This window comes from Diadema antillarum, unplaced genomic scaffold (assembly GCF_040938485.1).
Source record: "Diadema antillarum isolate AM-2024a unplaced genomic scaffold, OU_Dant_1.0 scf00000120, whole genome shotgun sequence".
NCBI lineage: Eukaryota > Metazoa > Echinodermata > Echinoidea > Diadematoida > Diadematidae > Diadema > Diadema antillarum.
Window position 1 is genome coordinate 838232 of NW_027271009.1, and position 23715 is coordinate 861946.

The following is a 23715-nucleotide window of genomic DNA, read 5'->3' on the forward strand; positions in this document are numbered from 1 at the left end:
GCAAAACGTATGGCCGGGAAATGTAAAAATCTCGAAAAATTGCATCAACGGGGAATGTTAAAACGTCTCGCCAGGAGATGGAAAAATGTCCAGTTTTGCCGAGAAATGTAAAAACGCTGCCGGGAAATGAAAAAAATATGTATTTCAACGGTATTACGGATACATGTAGATGATGAATATTCATGATGAAGCGGGACGGGTGCCCAGATAGTGCTTACCGCATGAAAGCCGAGCCGAGCCGGTGATACGACGGACTTTCAGACCGTCATCTTAGATTCGTAGTAGGCCCAAACAGGATAAAGTGAGTTCGTGCTGAGCCGCGAAATCTGGATACTTGTAACGTTCAGGAGCTCCTTTTACTCGATCAGCGCATTTTTACTGCTTAAACATTCTTGTTATCAAGACTTGGGCACTGAGCTCCCAGTCACTCCAGAGTTTCTAGGTAAGTGATCACAAACAATAAACATTCATAAATTTTAAACGCAAACTCTGAAAATTTGCTAGTAGTATTCCTCTTGGCCTTAGCACTTAGTTGGGTTTGTTTTTGTTTAATGTTTATTTGTTTGTTTGGCCAATTTGGGTTGGGTTTTTTTCACCCTCCTCGGTCCGCCACCATAGGCTGCGTTCACATAGAACTTTAGAAGTATAGGGCCTACAGGGTTATCATCCTGATAATTATTCTACTTCACACGGTTCTTCAACTGCTCTCGCCAACTCCTTTTTCCATAATTCTGCCGAGTAATATAAAGCAGATTCATAAATTTGACACATAAAAGAAGCGCTCCAGCGTCACCTCCGTTGTGATTAGCTGCACATCACACCACAGTGCTGAGTGATACTCTATCCAGAGTTTTTCAGCGTATTTATCCAGATCCAGATCCAGGTATTCGGTATACGGTATTCGCTATTCGCTATTCGCTATGGCATGCGCCGTCAAGTCGACCCAGTACACCATGGCATCACCCGCACCATCAACTCCCTATCCCATGCAGTGAGGATTTCTTCCTCCTGCTCCTACACAATCATCCCAGCAATCTTAAATAAACAATTTCTAAACTGCATCAGAATGTCAGTCTACTCGCTTATTTTTGCTAAAGGGCAAATCCAGACCAAAATTTTCATCATTTCATAAACGAAAGATGGTTTAGGCTGCTTGAAAATTGAACAAGCGCGATTCCCACTAAGCACTATGCTAAGCCTATACTATTCTTTGCTATCCGGCATTTTCGAATAGTGCCCTCTTATATGACCCAGTGTTAGGAAATCCTATCGTTCGATTCAAGCTATTCGCGTGCCCTCAAAAACGCGCACCGTATGCCCGAATTGTATACATATATGTACTTCTATGTGAACGCAGCCTAACACACTCAACACAACACATAACTTGCCAGCCGCCAGTCCAGACTCGGGGTACTCGGCCTTTAATAGCCTAGACAGGTGTAACATTAGTTAGCTACTTGTTCAGCTTGTTAGAGACGAGTATCTAACTACGTTACAGCCCATGCGCCCAGTCGCTGTATAAATTGCGACAGGCAACGGGCTTAACGTGAACAGAAAAATGAAAAAATGTGTAGGCACTTGTTTTCAGGGAGTTTGATTAGTCTAGTATATTTATCTCTGTCCACTGTCATGACTGTCGTTTGCAGAGCGAGCAACTGCCACTGGTGTCCATCCTGCTGAGATATGGGGGGCCAAAGAGAAATGCAGCAAGAGATGAAGGAGAGACTTGGTGGACGTCGTCCTCCTCCTCCGCCTCTTCAGAGTCCAGATGGTATGTAGCTGAATCCAAGAACACCTACTCTCCCTTCTTTTTTCTTTTTTTCTTTGTTTCTTTAATTCTGGAATGTAAAACATGGTCCTTATCTGTCTATGGGTGCATTCGAGCGCTCTAAAGCGAACCAAAGCGAACTGAACTAAAGCGTACCGTACCGTACCATGCCAATTTTGGTGCGTTCGAGCGCTCTGTGGAGGAAGCGTACCTCACGAGTTATTTTTAGAAAAGGTCACGCTTGTTTACAGCAGGAATGTCATTCACCTCTCGCTTGAACTACTTACAGCTGTCCCGAACAAAGAGAATGATTTTTTGCATTGTGACGTATGTGCTTGATACGCGCATGCTTTACAACGAACTTTTAGTACGCTTTGGTACGCTTTTGGAGCACATCGGGAAGTGGTCCACTTTTGGCTCGGTACAGTACGGTACGGTACACTTTAGGAGCGTTCAAACGCTCCTCTGGCGCGGGTACGGTACGGTACAGTTCGCTTTAGGAGAGCGCTCGAACGCACCCTTTGAGTGAATCTATGACTTTTCTTCTCTAAACTACAGTTACTGTGACAACGTCTGGGTAGCGTGCGGGTAATTAATATTCTTTTACCCTCATTTTTTTTTTAAGGTGTGCATGTAATTTCCTGGTGCTTTATTGTCTGAGGTTAGGAATTTGTTCTCTGAATGTTGTCTCAACGTTGCCAAGGTAAGGTTAGTGAAATGATTTCAGCCACATGTTTCTGCATGTTGCCCTCATTTATTAAGGTGGAAAAAATTTCAGTTACAACTTTGTATAATTTTGTTTCTCATATTATAATCACAACAGCTGACCCAGTAGTTGGGAATTTGCATAAATTGTATACATATTTATTATTATTTGTGTGAAGCTTGTTTATTAAACATGTTATGGTTGATGGTAGTGATGGTATGAGTCAAAGATCAAGGTCAGTGATCACTGTAGATTGATATAGCCAGGAATGTCCCATAGTGTTTTGATTTGATCGGACAGGTAAAAATGGACTATAATGAGATGAAATGAGAGGTGTCAATAGTCAGGGCACAAAGTTAATATGCACTTTAGCATGGGGATCAGGGAGGTCCAATGATAATTTATAAGAGCGTGTAAGTGGAAAATATCCCCTTTATTCAAAGGGCTTATGGGTCAATCTGTGGGGTCAAAGTTCATGATTATCCCTGCTTACATGAGCCTAACTGATGGGCCATACTTGTGGAATGTACATTTTGGTGACTGTGTAAGAAGGCAAAAACACAGTTCAGTCAGCACAGTGGAAATGCTCTAGTTGATATTTTACTTTGGTGGATAACCTAGTCTCATCAGCTCTACATTGATCATTCAAGAAAAAGAGGAAGCAATAATCTCTTTCAATCATTTTGTAGTTTCAGATGCAGTGTCAGCTGACACTGGGAAAGCCCTCATGCTGCTCCAGCCTGCCAATCTGCACAAGGATGTTATCCTCATCACCCTCCTCAAGGGCTGGTGTCAAGCTCAGATCAAGAGCGGCAGCAAGCGGCAGAGGATCTTTAAGAGGATGTTCAAGAAACTCAGAGAGCTGCAGGTTGGGTCAATCTAGAGAACTTTGCTCTTGTCAAAAAAATAAAAATAAAAAATAGCCCACTTTAATATACTCTGGGTGCCAAAGCCACTTTTTGGGCCTAACCTTGTTTTACCGTCCACCCAATGTTTTTTGATGGTTCTACCCTATTTCGGGGGTGCTGAATCCGAATGTGGATGATGCAACTCTTGCATCCTTGAGGGTTTTAAGATATTCAAGATGGCCGCCAAAATGGCCGCCCAAACCGGAAATTCCCATGTATTTCCTTCTAGATGGTGAGAAATTGAAAACAATTGATGGTTTGACCCTATTTCGAGGGTGCCGAATCCAAATCTGGATGATGCAACTATTGCATCCTTGAAGATGTTGAGATATTCAAGATGGCCGCCAAAATGGCTGCCAAAACCGGAAATTCCTATATATTTCCTTCTAAATGGTGAGAAATTGAAAACAATTAATGGCTTTACCCTAGCTCGGTGGTGCTGAATCCGAATCAGGATGATGTAACTCCTGCATCCTTGAGGGATGTGAGATATTCAAGATGGCCGCCAAAATGGCCGTCAAAACCGGAAATTCCCATGTATTTCCTTCTAAATGGTGAGAAATTGAAAACAATTGATGGTTCTACCCTATTTCAAGGGTGCTGAATCCGAATCTGGATGATGCAACCCTTGCATCCTTGAGAGTATTGAGATATTTAAGATGGCCGCCAAAATGGCAGCCAAAATGGCCTCCAATTAAAACCGGAAATTCCTATGAATTAGCTTTTAAATGATGAGAAATAGAAAGCAATTGATGGTTTTACCCTATTTCGAGGATGCTGAATCCGAATCTGGATGATTCACCTTGAGATATTCAAGATGGCTGCCAAAATGGCCGCCAAAACGGAAATTCTTATGTATTTCCTTCTTATAAATGGTGAGAAATTGATAAAAATTGATGGTTTTACCCTATCTTAGTTTTGACTGAAAGATTTCAGGTTTTCGTCAATGGAACAGTTTGAAATTGCTGTATAATACAGTGAAACCAGCTCTACCGGATATCTTTGAGTTGGTACGATACAAGTGTGCAAGCGGTTCATCTAATTTTGTATTGTGATAGTGATGTAGAGAAGTTTACTGAAATTTCCCAACATTACCTGTCTTAATTCTTAAGCAATTCAAATCTCTTCATCCATGAACACTTAAATTGGTTAACTGGTTTATATTGGTGGTCTTGATGACATTATTGGAGACACTAGTTGGACATTTTTATAGTTATGCTTCATTTATTTTTTTCGGCAATATGATGTAACATTATATATATATATATTCATATATTACAAACACACAAGAGGGGATGGACAAATCACAGGTAACGCATTGTTTAAAAAAAACTGAATAAAAAACCAAACAACAACATGTAAGGTAATAGTTGATAATCCAGGTTATACTTACGAATATCATAATCGCGCAGAGTGCTTTTGAAATTACCCTTATTGATATCTACTATGGTATAGTGGTCATGGATGCAACAATTTCCAATGACGTAATCAAAATATGAGACAAGTTTCATACAAATACGAGGCGAGACTCATCAGAATACAAGACAAGTTTCAACAACAAATACCAGCATGCTATAATTCAATTTCACTCTATTGATAGCCGAAAAGGATTAACTTCACATCTGTTAAGCCATATTTGCGACCACAAGCATTATTTTATCACAATTATGCATAAAGGAATTTTCAGTCGTATCTTTGTGTTTGTACGTTTCAGTATGATGTCAATATCACTTTTTTTTTTCCAGTACGTGTTAAAGTTCCGTTTGAGACATATCGGAATATCTCAGTTTATCACAATATCATTGTGACCGTCATTTTGGATGCCAAAAACTTTTGGCTGATTTGACAAATCTGCTCAACTGAGTTGAATGTAAGAATACGAATTATTGCTTTTCACCCTGGGTTTAATCCCCCGCTTCGCTTTAGAGCACAAGACTTCACCATTTAAGTATAAGAAAATGTTGAGGAGTTTCCACTTATACAGGGCATTTATAGATGTCTCAAAACCTTCAAAGACCTTCAGCACCCTCGAAATAGGGTAAAACAATCAATTTATTTTAAAATTTTCACCACTGAGAAAAAATATATCAACAATGGAATTTCTGCCACTTATTTTGGCTGTCATCTTGGACATCTAAAAACCGTAAAGAATGGACAAATTTAAACAACCAAGTTTCGAGGGTCACGGTGCTGAATAGGGTCTAAAATTTTCCAATTTTTGACAGTTATTTTGGTGGTCATCTTGGACATCTCAAAACCCTAAAAAAGAACACGAAAGTTGCATCAACCAGGTTCGGATTCAGCACCCTCAAAATAGAGTAAAACCGCCAATCGTTTTCATTTTTACACCATTTAGAAGGTAATATAGGGCTTACACGGAAAATTTCGTTTTTGACGGCCATTTGGGGGCCATTCTGGCGGCCACCTTTATTATCTCGAAACCCTCAAGGAAGCAAGAGCTGTATCCTGGAGCTTCAAATTCAGCAAACTCAAAATAGGGTAAAACCACCAACTGTTTTATATTTTACACCATTTAGAAGGACATAGGGGGTCTACCTATGAATTTCCCTTTTTGGCGGTCATTTTTGGCGACCATCTTTACCATCTCTAAACCGTTAAGGATGCAAAAGTTGTATCCTGCAGCTTCGGATTCAGCACACTCAAAATAAGATAAAAACCACCAATTGCTTTCAAATTGTCATCATTTAGAAGGAAATACATGGGAACTTCCGTTTTGGGCGACCATTTTAACGGCCATCTTGAATATCTCAAAATCTTCAACAATGCAGGAGTTGCATCATCCAGATTCGGATTCAGCACCCTCGAATTAGGGTTGAACCATCAATTGTTTTCAATTTCTCACCATTTAGAAGGAAATACATGGGAATTTCCAGTTTTAATTGGCGGCCATTTTGGTGGCCATCTTGAATATCTCAAAAAACTTCACGGATGCAAGAGTTGCATCATCCAGATTCGGATTCAGCACCCTCGAAATAGGGTTGAACCATCAATTGTTTCCAATTTCTCACCATTTAGAAGGAAATAAGTGGGAATTTCCGGTTTTAATTGGCGGCCATATTTGCGGCCATCTTGAATATCTCAAAACCCTCAAGGATGCAAGAGTTGCACCATCCAGATTCGGATTCAGCACCCTCGAATTAGGGTTGAACCATCAATTGTTTTCAATTTCTCACCATTTAGAAGGAAATACATGGGAATTTCTGGTTTTAATTGGCGGCCATTTTGGCGGCCATCTTTAATATCTCAAAAACTTCATGGATGCAAGAGTTGCATCATCCAGATTCGGATTCAGCACCCTTGAAATAGGGTAAAACCATCAATTGTTTTCAATTTCTCACCATTTAGAAGGAAATACATGGGAATTTCCGGTTTGGGCGGCCATTTTGGCGGCCATCTTGACTATCTCAAAAACTTCATGGATGCAAGAGTTGCATCATCCTGATTCGGATTCAGCACCCTCGAAATAGGGTAGAACCATCAATTGTTTTCAATTTCTCACCATTTAGAAGGAAATACATGGGAATTTCTGGTTTTAATTGGCGGCCATTTTGGCGGCCATCTTTAATATCTCAAAAACTTCATGGATGCAAGAGTTGCATCATCCAGATTCGGATTCAGCACCCTTGAAATAGGGTAAAACCATCAATTGTTTTCAATTTCTCACCATTTAGAAGGAAATACATGGGAATTTCCGGTTTGGGCGGCCATTTTGGCGGCCATCTTGACTATCTCAAAAACTTCATGGATGCAAGAGTTGCATCATCCTGATTCGGATTCAGCACCCTCGAAATAGGGTAGAACCATCAATTGTTTCCAATTTCTCACCATTGGGAAGGAAATACATGGGAATTTCCGGTTCTAATTGGCGGCCATTTTGGCGGCCATCTTGAATATCTCAAGAACTTCATGGATGCAGGAGTTGCATCATCCAGATTCGGATTCAGCACCCTTGAAATAGGGTAAAACCATCAATTGTTTTCAATTTCTCACCATTTAGAAGGAAATACATGGGAATTTCCGGTTTGGGCGGCCATATTGGCGGCCATCTTGAATATCTCAAAACCCTCAGGGATGCAAGAGTTGCATCATCCAGATTCGGATTCAGCACCCCCAAAATAGGTTAAAACCATCAAAAAACATTGGGTGGACGGTAAAACAAGGTTCAGCCTCTGGCACCCAGACTAATATACATGTGGCAATGTGTGATTTGTTATGCCGTTGCCCCTGAAGGGTTACTAGTCTTTCTGACTGTTGGTAAGTCATAGATCTCATTTACATTAAGTTAAGAAGAATGCGTAACTCATTCAATAATCTTTTGTTCTTTTTATGTAGTCCCACCCCCAGTTATGGGTGATTAATAAGTTAAAGGGACGCAGTCCTCACGAAATTAAAAAAACTATGTTGTTGTTTGTACCTCCAATGAACTACTTTCATCAAAAACAAACTTTCAAATCACCAAATAAGCTCGTACATTTCGGTTTAAAAAGTGTGACTCTGCAAATGAGCAAGTCTTGGAGGAGAGTCATACGTCATCGATGCACAACTCTTTCCAGCGGTGTTCTGCTCGTCATCCCTAGTTATTTATAAATACATGTTTACTATTTATTCTTATATTAATTGTATATATAAATAAGCTTGAAATATTTTGTTTGAAATAATAAAACCACATATTGTCACATTTTATGAAAAAATCAGATATGATCATTTTGAACACCTAAATTGGTTTTCTGAGGCACGGCTGTCAACTTGAGAGTAGGGCATCAATGACGTTGCACCTTTTGGCAGGCTCTTACACGATCGCTTGCAGGAATTATTTTTTAAAAATCGCGTACGGAGACAATTTTTGATGTCCACGCGTATAAATTGGTGAAAGGTTATACTCTTTACTCTTCTTAATTATCAGTACAGTGAAAATCTCAGGACTGCTTCCCTTTAAAGTAATTTAAAACCAAATTTGTTTATTAGTCTAAAGGTTTTGTTGTCCCCGCCGAACGAGTTCGAGCAGGGGACTATGAAACGGGCTCCTAAGTGTGTGTGTCCGTGTGTCCGTCCGTCCGTCCGTCCGTCTGTGTGTGCGTCCGTGTGTGATCAAAATGTTCAATTTGCTACTTCTCTGTCATTTATGAGCCAATTTTGATTCTGTTTGCTTTATATGATAGCACTACATGGGAGCTTCAAAACCTCTACACAGAATTTTGACCTTTGACTTCTTTGACCTTTGACCTTGATTTTTGACGTATATTGTACATTGGCTACAAAATGCTTCTCCTTCGCCATTTCTAACCCGGTTTCGATTCTGTTTGCTTTATGTGATGGCACTAGGTGAGGGCTTCAAAACTTCTACACAGAATTTTGACCTTTGACATCTTTGACCTTTGACCTTGAGTTTTTACCTATAGATATTGTACGTTTTGCTACTAAATGCTACTTCCGGCGGGGACATGTATTACGCACCGCGTAATTTCTACTTTTCCTTGTCTTTTGTTTTTTAATGCTTTCCCCAGTTATGCAACATGAGGTTTAGATATGTTGATTAGATTCTTTTTTGCAAAATTGCCTCTAGTTCAAAGATCAATGACCGCTCACTCTTGGTTACACTAATTTTCTTGCCAAAATTTCAGCTTTCAGGGATATAAGCAATGGTACCTAAAATAATCTGGTAATGTGGCATGTGTCATATAACGTGGTAAGGGTGAGATGTCAGGGTCAAAGATTAAATTTCATTGAAATCACCTCCAGTCATAACTTAGGCTTGGATAGTCAAGGGTAATGTAATTTGTTTAGGATTGAAATGTATTTAGAAATATTTTGGTCGTGCAAAGAGGTTATTAAGATCAAAGGTCAACTGTAAAGTGCAGGGCAATTCATCTGTAAGTGAATGAAGGGTCATATTTATGACATAGTGAACTTTTGAGAAGTTGGAAGTATGCCAGTCTACTGCATACTGCAGTTGAATTGTGCTAGTTTCAGAACCAACCAAGGAACTGTATGTGGTGATGTTATGTGAAGTGAAATTTGTTGAAGTGTGTGAATTCACATTCTTTGTGATGATGATACGCACTTTGTTCACTGAAGCCTGTACCACAAGAACAGTAGTTACAGGAAAAAACCAGCAACAAACAAACAAACAGACAAACTTTAACAAAAGACAGTCAGTTTTTGCCAAAGCCAAGTCCATATCTGTGTGTCTACCCTTTTTATTTCCTTTTCAACTCAATGAGGTTTTATCTCTTGCTCCTTCTATGCGTATCAGGTCATAGACCCGGCCTCAGCTGAGGCCATCAAGAGTTGCGGAGTACCCTTTGGTCTGCTCTTGAAGGAGCTTGTATCCCTTTCACTCTCAAGTGACAGTGAGGTAGGTGGAAGCCAAAACACACACACACACGAACAAAAACAAAACAAAACAAAGATTTAATTCTGACATGTATTTACACTGTATAATTGTAGCTTCTTGTAACAACTTTCCCATACTCCTTAGAGTCGGAATAGTCTGGGTGCCAGAGCCTGAACCTTGTTTTACCATCCACCCTTTATTTAATAATTATCAGGATGCATTTTACAACATGTTGTGGCCTTATCGCTGCTCTGCTTACAACGCCATGAATCAGAAGAACAGATAAATTTGGAGGGGAATTCCCCGTGCTGTGCAACCACAGAATTGAAAGCAAGAGATTATTAAGCAGAGGGGTGAAGAAAACTCATACTGTATACGCTATATTTTCGCGTACAGATATTTTTGCGAATAATGAGGTCATAGACATTTTTGCGAGATGTTTTTGCAAATCAACGCCAACCTTTACGTTAATGCTCTATTAACACAGCGCATGGAGGCATTTTCGTGTGTTGTTAAATCGGCAATCCAACTGTGATTCATAAAATTCGCGAAAATAGCAGCGTACAGTACCATGGAATTGTTTGCATTTCTGCCGTTCCTCTCTCTGCGTCGACAATGTTCAGGATGTCGTGGATGGGTCAGGACGTGGAGCACTCCTACCAATCACCTACAGCCAGTGGATGCCAAGACCGGCAGCAGACCAGTCTCAGTTCTTTCCCCAGCGCTACCAGGCAGACTTCATTGAACAGAAGAAAATTGGTGAAGGAGGATATGGAAGAGTGTATGAGGTGAAGTTAACATCACTAGGAGGGCATAAGCATTTGAGATTCTTTTGTGTGTGTCTGTGTGTGTATGTTATTTTAGTGACTGCTTATTTTTGTTCATAATACTGTATACGGCATATATTTCGCGATTCTAAATTTTGGCAAATCAGGAATTCCCAACAATTTCCCGAGTGGTTAAATTCGCAATCATGGAGTCCCGTATTGAACGGAGAAATTTACGCACTTACGTCACATCCACATCGGGATCAGAGTCAATGTCTTCGCGTGTCTTATTTTGCGAATAGCACCTGACTCGTGATATTCATGAAAATAAAAACCTCACGAAATATTCGGCGTATACATTAATTATTGTGAAAATGAGCCTGATATTGAATGGAATTCAAATAAAGAATATCATTCTTAAAAAGTATGTGCATGGGGGGGGGGGGGGGGGGGGACGCGAGGAGGGGTGAGGGCTTTTTTTTTTTCTTTAAGAAATCAGATGAAAAACCAAAATACCAAAGTGAGGAATTTTGTAACACTTACACTAAACTTTGCTGAAAAATTAATGCATTGCATGATATTCTGCATGTGTGCATGTTTCATCTATTCATGCAATTTACACAGTTACTTGATATTACCTTATATATACAGAAGATGATCTTTTGTACAGGAGAGAACATACTGTACAAAATGATCCATTCCAAGAGGTTTGTACTGTTATTGAGGGAGATAACAAATCTCTCACCTTGTCTCAGGACACACCCCCCCCCCCCCCCCCGCAAAAAAAAAAGGTTTGCAAACCCATGGATTTGAATACTCTGTATATTCTAACGTAATTTATTTTATTGCTTAAAGGGACAGTACAGTACTGGTTGAGGTGAGGATTCAGGTTTATAACATTTTTGGGTGAGATAATGAGAAACCTCTTATGAAATATAAAGAGCATGTAATTTTAGGAAGGATTCAAGGTTTATTTGATGAAAATTGGTTTTCAAATGGCTGAGATATTCAAAAAAGTGATGATAATAAAAGGCGACAGGCCACGCCTTTTATTAAGATCTCTTTGTTTCCCCTTGTTTTTGGATATCTCAGCCATTTCAAAACCGATTTTCATCAAATAAACTTTTGATTCCCCCTAGAATTGCATGTTCGTTGATATCTAATAGAGTGGTTTCTGCATATCTTGCAAAATGTTAAAAGCTAAATCCTCACCTCAACCAGAACTGTGCAGTCCCTTTAAACTTCTATTCCAAGTGCTTTGAGAATAACACATATTTTCAACATGAGTTTTTTATTGTATCCTTATTCACAGCATCAAGCCCACTGCTAGCTAGCTGAACTTATTGTTTGCGACATACGACTTTATGCAGCTCATCTCAACAGCAAGAAAATTACAACCAACTTCAATAATATTTCACACACTTCCCGATGATACATTACGTGTATTTCCTCACCCACCAGTTTTCATTGATGTAATGTGTCGGCCCAACGTATAAATTTCATGTTTGTTGATAAAATCTTGTTGTATCTGCAGGTCAAACACAAGCTTGACGGGAAATGCTATGCCATCAAAAAGATAAAGATTACTTGCAAGGAGTCGAATCTACAGGTGAATATGCTCATTTCTGCTTACCTATATAAATGATGGAATACACGTGTATGTGTAGAGTAATAAGATGCATCATTGGTGTTGATGTGTTGGACTTATGTTATGGTTTGTTTTTTGTTTTACTTTGGCCTGAGGGGTGGAGGTTGGGATTGGTGTTTGGGTTTTCAGTTCTTCCATCTGTCCCAATCAGATCTACTTGCCATGATTAAGAAAAAAATATATATATTAGTAGTGATAGTGGTAATAGGGCTGCTTGGTTTCCCTAATTCCAAAGGAGGCTCCCTGAAAAGCTGGATATTTCCTCAAGTCCAGACGAGAGAATGAAAATGCCTCACTGATTTTAGATTGACATTTGCCCATTGAGGATGCATGTAACACACAGATTGCTCTTTGGAATCCCCCTCATATTGATGTGGAAATGTTTGCAGCCCTGTAGTTATGGTAGAAGTTACAGCAGTAAGAGAAGTAGTGATAATGATAGTAGTAGCAAAAGTAGAAGTAGTAGTACTCGTAGTAGTAGTAGTAGCAGCACTGTAGCAGCAGTAGTAGTAGTAGTAGTACTAGTAGTCGTAGTCATTGGCTTCAGTGATAGCAGCGTCATCATAGTAATAGAAATAGTAGTACAAAATAGTAATAGTGATAGTAAAAATAGTAATAGTAAGCAAGTAATCCATGTTGGTGAAGGTGATAGGACAAACTATCACTTTCGAGGCAATCTGGATGTAGCTATCTTTCTGAAGTGCAGCTGAGGAAAGATAAAGCACACATTCAGATCGCCGAGGAAGTGATGCTAGTAGTTTGTCTCACTGCCTGAAACTTAAAGTTGATTATTTGCTTTATATTCCATATCTAGGGTCCTGGATATTCCCATTTTATTCCACATCTGAAACCGTTTTAGCTGTCTTAGGGTATCCTCAGGGCTTAGGCTACGTAGTTCACTGTATGATGTATGCACGTAGATGACAAAACAACAAATTTGCTTCGCGCCCCGCGCGCGGCACCGAAATAAAAGTGCATTGCACTGTGGTCTATCACTTGACCCAGGTCAAATGTTAGACCAAAGTGTAACGCACTTTCATTTCGCGCGTACTTAAAATTGTAAGTTGTATCACACGTTAGGACTGTGTGGACTAAGAGATAAGCGAAACAAAGTGACTTTCATCATAGAGTGTAACGAACTTTTCTTCTCAGGTGATGTGATGGGCAAAACTACGCTTTATCATGTGACTCTTGACCAATCCTATAGTAAGATTCTAAGTATTTGAAATATGATAGTAGCTATAGTAATAGTGGCATCATCTCATAATTATCATCATCTTTGTTATTATTGTTATCATTATTGTAGCGAGAGATTCAGACCCTGGCCTGTCTTAACCACCCCAACGTGGTCCGCTACCATCAGTCGTGGGTCGGCGAAGAGGTGCACCGCCGGTCAAGAAGGCAGCACAAAAAAGTACTCTTGATGCCTAACCACCTTGATGATAATGACTTAGAGTAAGTGGGCTATTTCACTTCTTTTTTCCGTCTTTATATAAAGAAAATTATCTGGCTTAGCTGCCATATGCAAAAATACTCTTGAGGGCAGCGAGGGGTTCAGTTGGTAGCGTATCTACTTTCAATAGTGTGACTGAGGTTTGGGCATGGGTTCGAATCCAGTGAGTCTAAACAAGCAGTGTTTTGTCAGAAGGTCTTTACTTTCAAAAAGGTCATACATGTGAGAGTGGATCTTTCGATATCTCTACTCGGGTGTTTCCAGATGAACTTTTAAAGTGTGTATAGTTCTGGTTGAGGTGAGGATTTAGCTTTTAATGTTTTGCGAGATATTCAGAAATCACTCAACTACGAGATGTCAAAGAGCATGCAATTCTAAGGGGTATCAAAAGTTTATTTGAAGAAAATCTGTTTTGAAATGGCTGAGATATCCAAACACACGGTGAAACAAAGAGATCCTATTAAAAGGCGTGGCCTGTCGCCTTTTACTATTATCACTTTTTTGGATATCTCAGCCATTTAAAGAACCAATTTTCATCAAATGAACGTTGAATCCTTCTTAAAATTACATGCTCTTTCATATTTCATGAGGTTTCTCATTATCTCACTTAGAAATGTTATAAACCTGAATCCCCACCTCAACCAGTACTGTACATTTGTGTGTCTATGAGATATAAATGCCAGTCAGTAGTTTATGGTTATCCAGCAGTCATTTCACATACACACATTCAAGACAAGAGTATGCAAAGCTCTTCAATATGATAATTGCATATGATTGTTTCTTTTTTGTTTTTCATTGAACTCAAGGTCGAGTGAAGACGATGACTCAGAAGAGGATGAAAATGGCGAGGAAATGAAGTGGAGTTTGAGAAACAATGTAAAGCGTGTTGCACGGGTGTCATCCCCAGTGATCAGAGAAATTGAATCCCCACCAATGTCTTTCACAAAAGAGACCAAGTTTAATCATGCAGCAGAGGTGGAAGAGATTGTGTTTGATCCAGACTTTGTGGTCCCTTTTGAGGAGGAGAGATTCAACAGTGATGAAACCGTGGAACAATTTCTTTCGGACACAAGTGAGCGTGCTGCCCAAATAAGAGAAAGGATAGCAAAACAGGAGTCATCCAGGAGTTCTGTGGGCTTACGGAAACCAGACACTGAAGAGGAGAGTGGAATGGATCAGCTGGTGATATCATCACTTAGCAGTGAGAGTTCAGGCATACAAGTGAAGAAAAGTACAAGCACCTTTAAAGAGAAACATGTATTCCGTGGTCAATCTTCAAGCATGCGAGAAGGCCAAGATGAACCAGACGTCAGCTATTTTGAGGAGAGTTTTGAAAAAATTGATTCTACCGAGATCAACCATGTCATCACCAAAGGTTCCAGTCTTGGCTACGACGAGGCTGTCAAAGTGCTGTTCACTTCCAGCTCGACCAGCCACACAATGACCAGTGTCCGTAGCACCTCCTGTGCCATCGGCGTCCCTAACCAGCCTACGACCGCCAGAAGTAGCTATTACAGGTCGGTTAGCTGGGACGGCCAGGAGTCCAGTCCCGACCTCAGTTCTCGTGCGGAATCCCTGATGTTTAAGATGACGCCTGTCTTGTACATCCAGATGGAGCTATGCTGCGGCACCCTAAGGCAGTGGTTGGACAATCGCAATGAGTGCATCTCGGGTGCAAGTATGTATCTACTCAGATATTATAGTGACTTTAGTGAGCTTTTAATTTCAGGATGGAAGGCAAAAAGGATTCGAAACAGAGCCTAAGATAGATCTGCACATGCACAAAACTAAATATCTGGATTCTTTATGTTATTGATCAGCTACCCACTGTATGTTTAGGTCCAGCAAGCACATATGTGACAACTAAACACTGGACAGGGAACACAGGCATCCCCTTCCACAAAACTCAAACAACTAACAAATTAGAATGGAGAAAGATCACCACATTTAGCATTAACTCTCCATCCTGTATGCCCTACCGTACTGAGCTCTCTATTGACGAAGTGTCTGCATGCATACAGCTGCAGTCACAGTCACGGTGCTTGTACTACTGCCTCACTGAATACCATAGTTAAGCAAAGAAGACTCTTTATTCATGCATATGAAATGCCATCTTGCTGAAGAAATAATATTTTGTGGATCAATTTCTTTCCGGCATGTCTGTTTGTGCACCCTTATTTACTTTGTAACCATGTTAGTAAACTCTACTGTGACTTTAGGTGTGACAATGAAACTTAGTACATATATGGTCAACAGTACGAAAACAATCTGTTGAATTTTTATTCTTAAACCAAAGGGTCCAGAATTATTATCAAAGGCCAGTATATGTATGCCTCAGACCTAAAGGGTGCCAGAGGCTTTGTGTTTTCAGGTTGTCTGTCAGTCCGTCTGTTCCACATGTCTTACCACGGTTAGGTGAAAACATTCAGTGGATTTCCTTGCTATCTAGCCCAGGTATGCTACAGGAGGTGTAGATGCACTGATTAAGTTTGGTCTAAATCCTTCAAGGTCATAGGTCAAAGGTCACTGAACATGGGGTAGCATTTATTTTTCAGCTGTATCTTCATCTAGGAATTTCCATTGACAAATGTAGTGTGTTTCATGAGAAGTGGAGGCATTTTAATTCCAAGTATGCATACCAGTCATATCGCTCTTCATATTTTGTTTTGATATCAGTTATGATTAGTTAATAAATGAATATCTGTCTGATACACGATCTTCCAGATAATTTTGATGCCGTGAAAGAAAGCGACAATCAGTGCATTAACAAGCAGATTCTGGAGGGGATGAAGTATATCCACAGTCAGGGCATTCTGCATCGAGATGTCACGGTAGGTCACCTTTTTTCCCCGCAATCTTAAGTTGAAGTGTGTTACAGTGACATGAGATTCATCCTTACTGTATGTCTTTGTTTTCCATTTGCTTTCTTAAAGAAGCAGGTTTAACTGATATAGGTGATAGACACGTTGTTTTAACCAACCGGTGACAGATACAACATCCAACATTATGTTATATTCATGATGACTGGGATTTATTTGCAGTAATCTTATCTGTGGACAGTGCAACTTTGAAAGCCATGATTTCGATCAGACCTCTCTCTAGAATACTTGCCTGCTTGGCAATTCAAAGAGCTATAAAAACTTAGAAAATAGAAAGGGAAAAAAAAATAGACATGGACTTTAGCTGAAATCAGACCAATATTCAGGCGGCAATACACCCATGAAATGAGAGTTTAGATGATGGGAATATTTAAGCAAATAGTATTTTGGGGCACTGTTGCTTATTCCAGCTTAATAAACAATCTGTGTAAGGAATAAGCAGAAAATTACTAACAGAATGACTAAGAACACTGAAGAAGGAATTCCACAGCTCCTTGCCAATATAATGATATATATATACATACATATATATATATATATATATATATATATATATATATATATATAGTTTTGTGGCCTTTTTTAAAACTGTCTATTGTCTTTGATTTAGCCCAAGAATGTGTTCCTAGGCACCGACAGTGGGTCCAAACTTCAGGTGAAGATCGGTGACTTCGGGCTTGCACGGGAGGATGCTGTCAATGAACCCAAGACGCCTCTGATGAGGAGACATCCACAGGAGAGGAACAGTAAAGGTTAGTTCCATGCATGATTGTACCCTCAGGGTTTGTCCACCTAACATGACTGCCATTCCTTTTGCTTGGCACATGTTCAAAGAGAAGGTCAAGTGTAACTCTTGTAAGACATTTGTCGATTTCTAAGCATTGCTGAACAACTATAACCATTTTTCACACACAGTGTATGTAGACATGTGTGTGTTTGTGTGTGTTTGTAGTAACTCTGCAATGACTGTTCAAAAAGATCATCAACTGCACATGTACATGTCTTCATCAAGTAATGCTGTTCTGTATTGTGTTCACAGATTGGTCTTGTGGGTCATGCGAGCCGGACTGCTACACCACAGGCGTTGGGACCGCAACTTATGCAGCACCAGAGCAGTTGGAAGGTAGTACCTATGACAACAAGGTACGACCACATGATTAATTTGATACAAGTGTGTCTTATGTCAAGGAATTCCCATCCAAGATGGATGAATTATGTCATACTATCCAAGTGTACAGCATAGTGGATGTCATATAGTTTCTTTATTGTGCTAGAATTTGATATATTGAGCTTGAATAAGCAGCTTCCTAGAATCGTTAACTGTATACACCATATATTTCCATATTCATTTTCGTAAATTTTGCAAGTCAGGTGCTATTCGCATATCAAACATCATACAAGAATATCAGCTGTGATCTGGACATAAATGCAATGATGATGTGCACTTGTACATATCTCCCTTTAGTACTGTACTCCACAATTGCGAATTTAACCACTCACAAAATTGTTGGGAAGTCCCAATACTCAAAAAATTAAACTCACTAATGACATGGCATAAGATATAAGTGCTACACATCTTGTAGTTCTGACTTAAACAGGTAATTAGCTGTCATCTTTCATGCTTGTGACCCTTTCCTCTTTGTTCTCATCATAGTCCGACATGTACAGCGTTGGGTTCATCTTGTTTGAGCTCTACCATCCCTTCAGTACGACGATGGAAAGGGACATTTGTCTGAGGGAGCTTAGAAAAGGCAACATTCCTTCTGAAATCAACAAGAGATGGCCTAGTGAGGTAATGGCTTCACTCAAATTGCAAAGATGTTCATTAACAGGTAGCACATACCCAGAGAACAGGTGCTTCCTGGATGTGTTTGAAACTTCAAAAAGAAATTTCTTTCCCCCTTCCCCCCCCCCCCAAAAAAAAAAAAAAATACACTGTTGGTGAATACAAACATTTAAACAACAAGAACATGTGGTCAAAAAGTACCCAAAAATGAACAATAGCATATCCCACTGTCATTCTCTTTTCTTCCTCCCCCAGCTAATCATATGTCTCTCCAACTGAACATCAGCAGTCTACCTCTAATAATCTGTCCATTGATTTAGTTTTCTTGAGCGATAGTCCTTTTTATTGTGCTGTCCATTATATCTACTGATCTATCTATCCATCTGTATTGTTTCTCCATGCACCATTCCCTCTTCCACCTTTCACACTGTCTTCTCCATCCACAGCACACTGCCATACAGCAGCTAACGAGGCCTGATAGCAGCGAGAGGCCCAGTGCTGAAGACCTCCTCCAGAATCTCTTCTTGACGAAAGACAAGGTTAGTTGCTACTTTGATATACAAATATTCTTCAAATTATGAGGTGGAATGGCTTGGGACACTGTGGTTCAGGGTTTAAAGGCATTGAACTATTGAATCAGAAGCCCTGAGTTCCATTCCAGGCTGGTGCCTGCGCCCCTCGACAAAGTGTCTTAGTCGTGATGTTCCCCTTCAGCCATGTGTATCATTGGGTACCTGGCAACGCCAGCGTGGTAATAATGGCAGGCCCCTTCTTAAAGAGCAGTGCTGCTACGATGCTCCAGTGGAAGAACATGACCATAATTCCTTAATCAGTCATGCTTCACTGAAAACAGTAAAGCCTAAGAGTACTTTTTTCCCTCCAGACACAAAATAGGAAAAATGGTGAAACCTAGAACCGATGATTTCTTGTGTGTGTTTTTAGATGTATGTATATATCTTTGCAGTCTTCAGACAACCAGCATTTTAATTCTGTACACAGTGCACTCCCGTTAACACGAACGTGGTTATAACAAAATTCTGGTTACAATGAAATAAAAGTTTAGGCCGCAACATTATCCGCTCTATGCTTTTCATTGTTTATTTGTTCACTTATAATGAAATTTCAATATGACCACAAAAAAAAAATGCTGGTCCCAAGGACTTCGTTATAATGGGATTCCACTCTAGTAGGTAATGGTGAGGGACTATGCTGGGGGCTGCACATGCTTATGAAAGAGTACCATCACAGATCTGGATATATGGAACTAAAGTGATTATTCTTGTTCATGAAGAATATTGCTTCATCGGGGTTGATTGTTAACTTCCACTTCTGCAGGAGTTTTCTTGTTACAATGTTCAGTGTCAAAAGATGCCTTAGTCAAAAAACAAATAAACAAACAAACAAAGCAACTATGCAATTCACTTATCTGTTTGGTTTCCTAAAACAGTATACAAGCTACAGTAGCTTTAGATCAAAATTATTGGAATGAATATGTAGAGCTAGTTTACTTTTTTAGTCGCACATGAGCGTCATGGGTCAGAAAGTATGACTGAGTACTAGCTTGATCAAAACATGAAGGAAAGGACTTTGTTCAGCAGAGGTGTATTGAACCCTTCAGGCTGTTATTGTACATTACAAAAACTTCCAAAACTCATTTCAATTCTTATGAATTTTATTGTTTTCAGAATTTCTTATGTATTTCTTTGTTTTTCAACTTTTGTTTTTTCTTTGTTTTTTTATTGGAAATTGTCACTGACCACTTTTCTACCATAATTAGCTTAAAAGTAATCAATGAAAGTGATTAATTGTAAAAATAATCAGGTTTTTATGACTTTCATGACAGAGCACTGTTTTCCAAAGGAAATGTACAAAAAATTGTGCCCGTTTTGGGGCGACATTCCGTTACAAAAATGGGCGTGGCTTCGCAAAAGTATGCGCGGATGTTGCAAATTTGGTCTCAAAAGTTGCGCGAGACTTGAACAAACAAAGTCAAGAAGCCTGGCGATGAGGCCTTCTCGCGTTGCAGAATTATAGCGCGAAACATCGAGGGGGACGGAATCCGCCACCCCCACCCCCCAGCCCTTTTAGGGTTAAATGCTGTATAGATTCTGAAATTTGCAACACATTTTAGAAGATCAGAGTCCCTGGTTTTCTTTCAGATTTGAATGCTTTTTAAACATCTTTCAGATTTTTGTGCAAATAATGTGAATTTGAACAGTTCCTTCTGATCCTTCTTCAAAATAAGATGTGCAGTCAACTTCAGAGATGTAGGCAAGTTAGACTGTAATAATTTCTGCTGCAAAATTCCCAATCATCTTTTTGTACATGTGCCTTTGTCTTGCCTGTCACAGGAGATAGCTGACCTGAAATCACTGGTTGCACAACTCCAGATGCAAGTGTCGCAGAAAGATGCTGAAAATGATCGTCTGAGGACATTATTGAACAAGCAAGGAAATAATGGAACCAACTGATGCCTTGTCACAGATGTAAACATTGTGCAATACCTTTTATGTGAGCATTTATTCCAGCACCGGTATTCTGAACCATGTTATTATTTGAACAGCCATGTGTGACAGTAGTTGCATTGTTGTTGTGTTTTTAAGTTGTGCAAATCTTAATAAGAGGACAAACTGCAATTTGTCTTCTCATCTGCTACCAGGTGTGTATTAATCATGGTATCAGGTTAAACTCATGTCAGCTAAATCATTGCATTGATGATTTTTGTTTCTCTTTATTTCGCACTATAATTCATTGGATGAGAATGATAAGGGTGTTGATGTGCCTCGAACACCATGGCTTTAGTAGCAACTTAACGCCCTTATTATTCCGAACCGATGAATTCTATACTGAAACTTTACCATTGTACGGTGATGCAGAGTTTGAATTAATGTATATGAAAATTAACCAGGCTGTGTGAATGAATGACGTCAACTGAAGTACCAACAAAATGCCAACACAGAGCCAGATGATAAGAACTTCATGTGATATAGAGTTTGGAGACTGAGAAAGGACCACCAGAGTTTTTGGTCTTGAGGCATGGGGCACAGTGAACATGGGATGACCATTGAGTTGTATATGTTGCAGGGATGTCTAAGCTGAGCCCTAATAATCAGAAATAATGGAAGAGGAACATGGGGAGAGTGCTGGCTTCATGAGCATGGGGGGGGGGGGGGGGGCGCAATGTGATCCTGCCACTGCCATAATGAATACCTTTCCCTGACTTTCAGGCAGAAACAACTGTCAGTTGTTTCAGGTCCAGATAGAACTGCGCTCTAGAAGTTTCATCCTTTAAAAAAAAAAAAAAATTAGGTTGGTGGCAAATTTCATCAGCTTACCACCTTCTGCTGCTTGAAAATGTCTTCCTAACATTTGCACGCATGCATTTTGACTAGTCCGATGTCAACTGCTATATTGAAGCTCAGCAGGGAGGTTGTATAGGAGCTACCAGCCACTTCGTAGAATTGCGCTTCAATGAGTCGAGAGTCGTCGTCGACGACGCTTATGAATGAGCGAAATTTTCCCAGCATGGGCAGGGAGTCCGTCGATCCATAGGCAAAGAGTTTGATGTCGGTCCAATGGAGCTTACCAAGGCCAGTGAGTTTTTTGTAGTCGCATTCTCGGAGAACGTTGATACTTGAGCCTGTATCAACCGTCATCGTCAGAGGTTGGTTGTCGAGAAAAACTTCAGCTCGAGGAAGGCGATGGGTGAGGTGTAGCGCCTGAATATGGAAGCTCTCCTCAGGGCCATCGCTTTCGGTAGAGGATGAACGCGAGTCAGGACTAGTTGACCTGAGGGTACGGCCTCGGGAGATGAGATGAGCACGATCACGGTTAGGAGAGGGGGACTGCAAGTGAGTTGAGCTTCGATCTCTCCTTGATCGGGACTCATGTCGAGATTGTGTTGTGTTGCGGCTACGGTGGTCGCTTCGTGAGGCCCGGGAGGAGCGATGATCCCTTCGAGAAGACTGGGAAGACCGTCCGTAATGGGGCTTGTCACCATCGCGATCATGACGGTTGCGAGATCCATCTCGATGACGGCTACGATGGCTATGACGGCTACTCGCGCCATTCTCGCGAGTTGTTACCGGTGGTTTGCCTGCGAGGCGTGAGTGGCACACGATTGCAAAATGATTAAGTTCTTGGCAATGCTTGCAGTGGTAGCCACAGGCCGGGCACGAGTCCCTCGATGAGTGCTGCATGCCACAGTTGTTGCACGATGACGAATTGTTCCTCCTAGGTTCGACGGCATTTGCCTGATTTTCACCCTGGGGAGTGTCAGGTCCTTTAGGCCACTTTCGATTTCCCTTGCCTGTTGCTCGGTAGCGTCGTAAGTCCGGGCCAGAGTAAGCAATTTTTGAAGATCTAGGTCTGAGTCGCGAAGTGCCCGACGTCGAAGACCAGGATCAACGCAACTGGAAATTATGTGCGACTTTATTTCTACGTCAACGTTCGAGAATGAACACCGAGCCGCCAATGATCTTAGTCTGGCCGCGTAATTGTCCATCGACTCGTCGACGCGCTGCCTGGCCTGTCGAAAGCAAAAATCCTTGAAGTCGAGGTTGACCGCATGGTCGAAATGGGCCTTGAGTGCGCCTGTGATGTTGGCGTACGTTTCACACTGTTCTTTTAGTGCAAGCTGTGGTCGAATGGACTTGACGAAAATTTCTTGGGTGGCTGGGCCGATGTGGTGTAGGAGGAGGGCTGTTTTCTTTGTTTCGGCTGTGATCTCAGCCGCGGCGAAGGAGAACTCGAGGCTCTGCTGCCAGATCGCCCACCGGGACGAGCATTCGACTGGGTCGGGGTCTGGGGAGAAAGGCGGGATCGAAGCAGATAGTGCCATGCTGGAGTTGATCCTCGTCACCAGTGTAATATAGCTGTATGTGTATAGCTACATAAAAATGCTTACTGGAATAAATGAGTCTTCACTCGACCATAGTTGGGAGGATAACTGGTATGTTTATTGCAAGTCTTGGTGGTCGGTACAAATCTGATGTACATGGAAAATACATTATCGTAATAAAATGTTGTTATGTATGAGTGATGAATGTGTGAGGCTGGGTGTTTGACAGATGATAGGTTTGGGGTATGAGTTGGGCCATTAATGGTCAGACGGTTGAAGGTTGGTCTGGACATTACAATGTTTACTGTCATCTCTTTGTTGCAATACGCAAGTTGTCTGGTTTTACTTCTAGTTTCTGCTTTTCTGTCCAGCATTTTTCACTTTTTGCCTGTTTTTGTGTGAAGAGCATAGTCATCCGCAAATCTTGCTGCTTCATAAAGCGTTTCTACCTGGTTCTCTTCAAGATGTAACCGAAGCTTGCTGCAAACTGCACTTGAATTCCTTGAGTGAAATCATTTCATTCAAACTGAGTGCAATTCCCTGCCTGAACCGATGAACACCATATATCAAATGACTGCTCTCATTATTTTGTGAATTCTGAATGA

At 40.6% G+C, this 23715-nt stretch overlaps 1 protein-coding gene across 1 annotated transcript; it reads left to right on the plus strand.

Moving 5' to 3' along the window:
• The first annotated feature begins 328 nt into the window (after positions 1-328).
• Positions 329-21391, plus strand: LOC139720069 (eukaryotic translation initiation factor 2-alpha kinase 1-like). Its single transcript, XM_071631440.1, has 14 exons — positions 329-442; positions 1647-1771; positions 3164-3342; positions 9657-9758; positions 10361-10525; positions 12039-12113; positions 13459-13607; positions 14412-15283; positions 16330-16436; positions 17095-17236; positions 17524-17627; positions 18139-18276; positions 18717-18809; positions 20622-21391. Exons 2-14 carry the CDS (start codon positions 1684-1686, stop codon positions 20739-20741), a joined length of 2334 nt encoding a protein of 777 aa, XP_071487541.1. The 5' UTR covers positions 329-442; positions 1647-1683; the 3' UTR covers positions 20742-21391.
• Positions 21392-23715: the final 2324 nt, after the last annotated feature.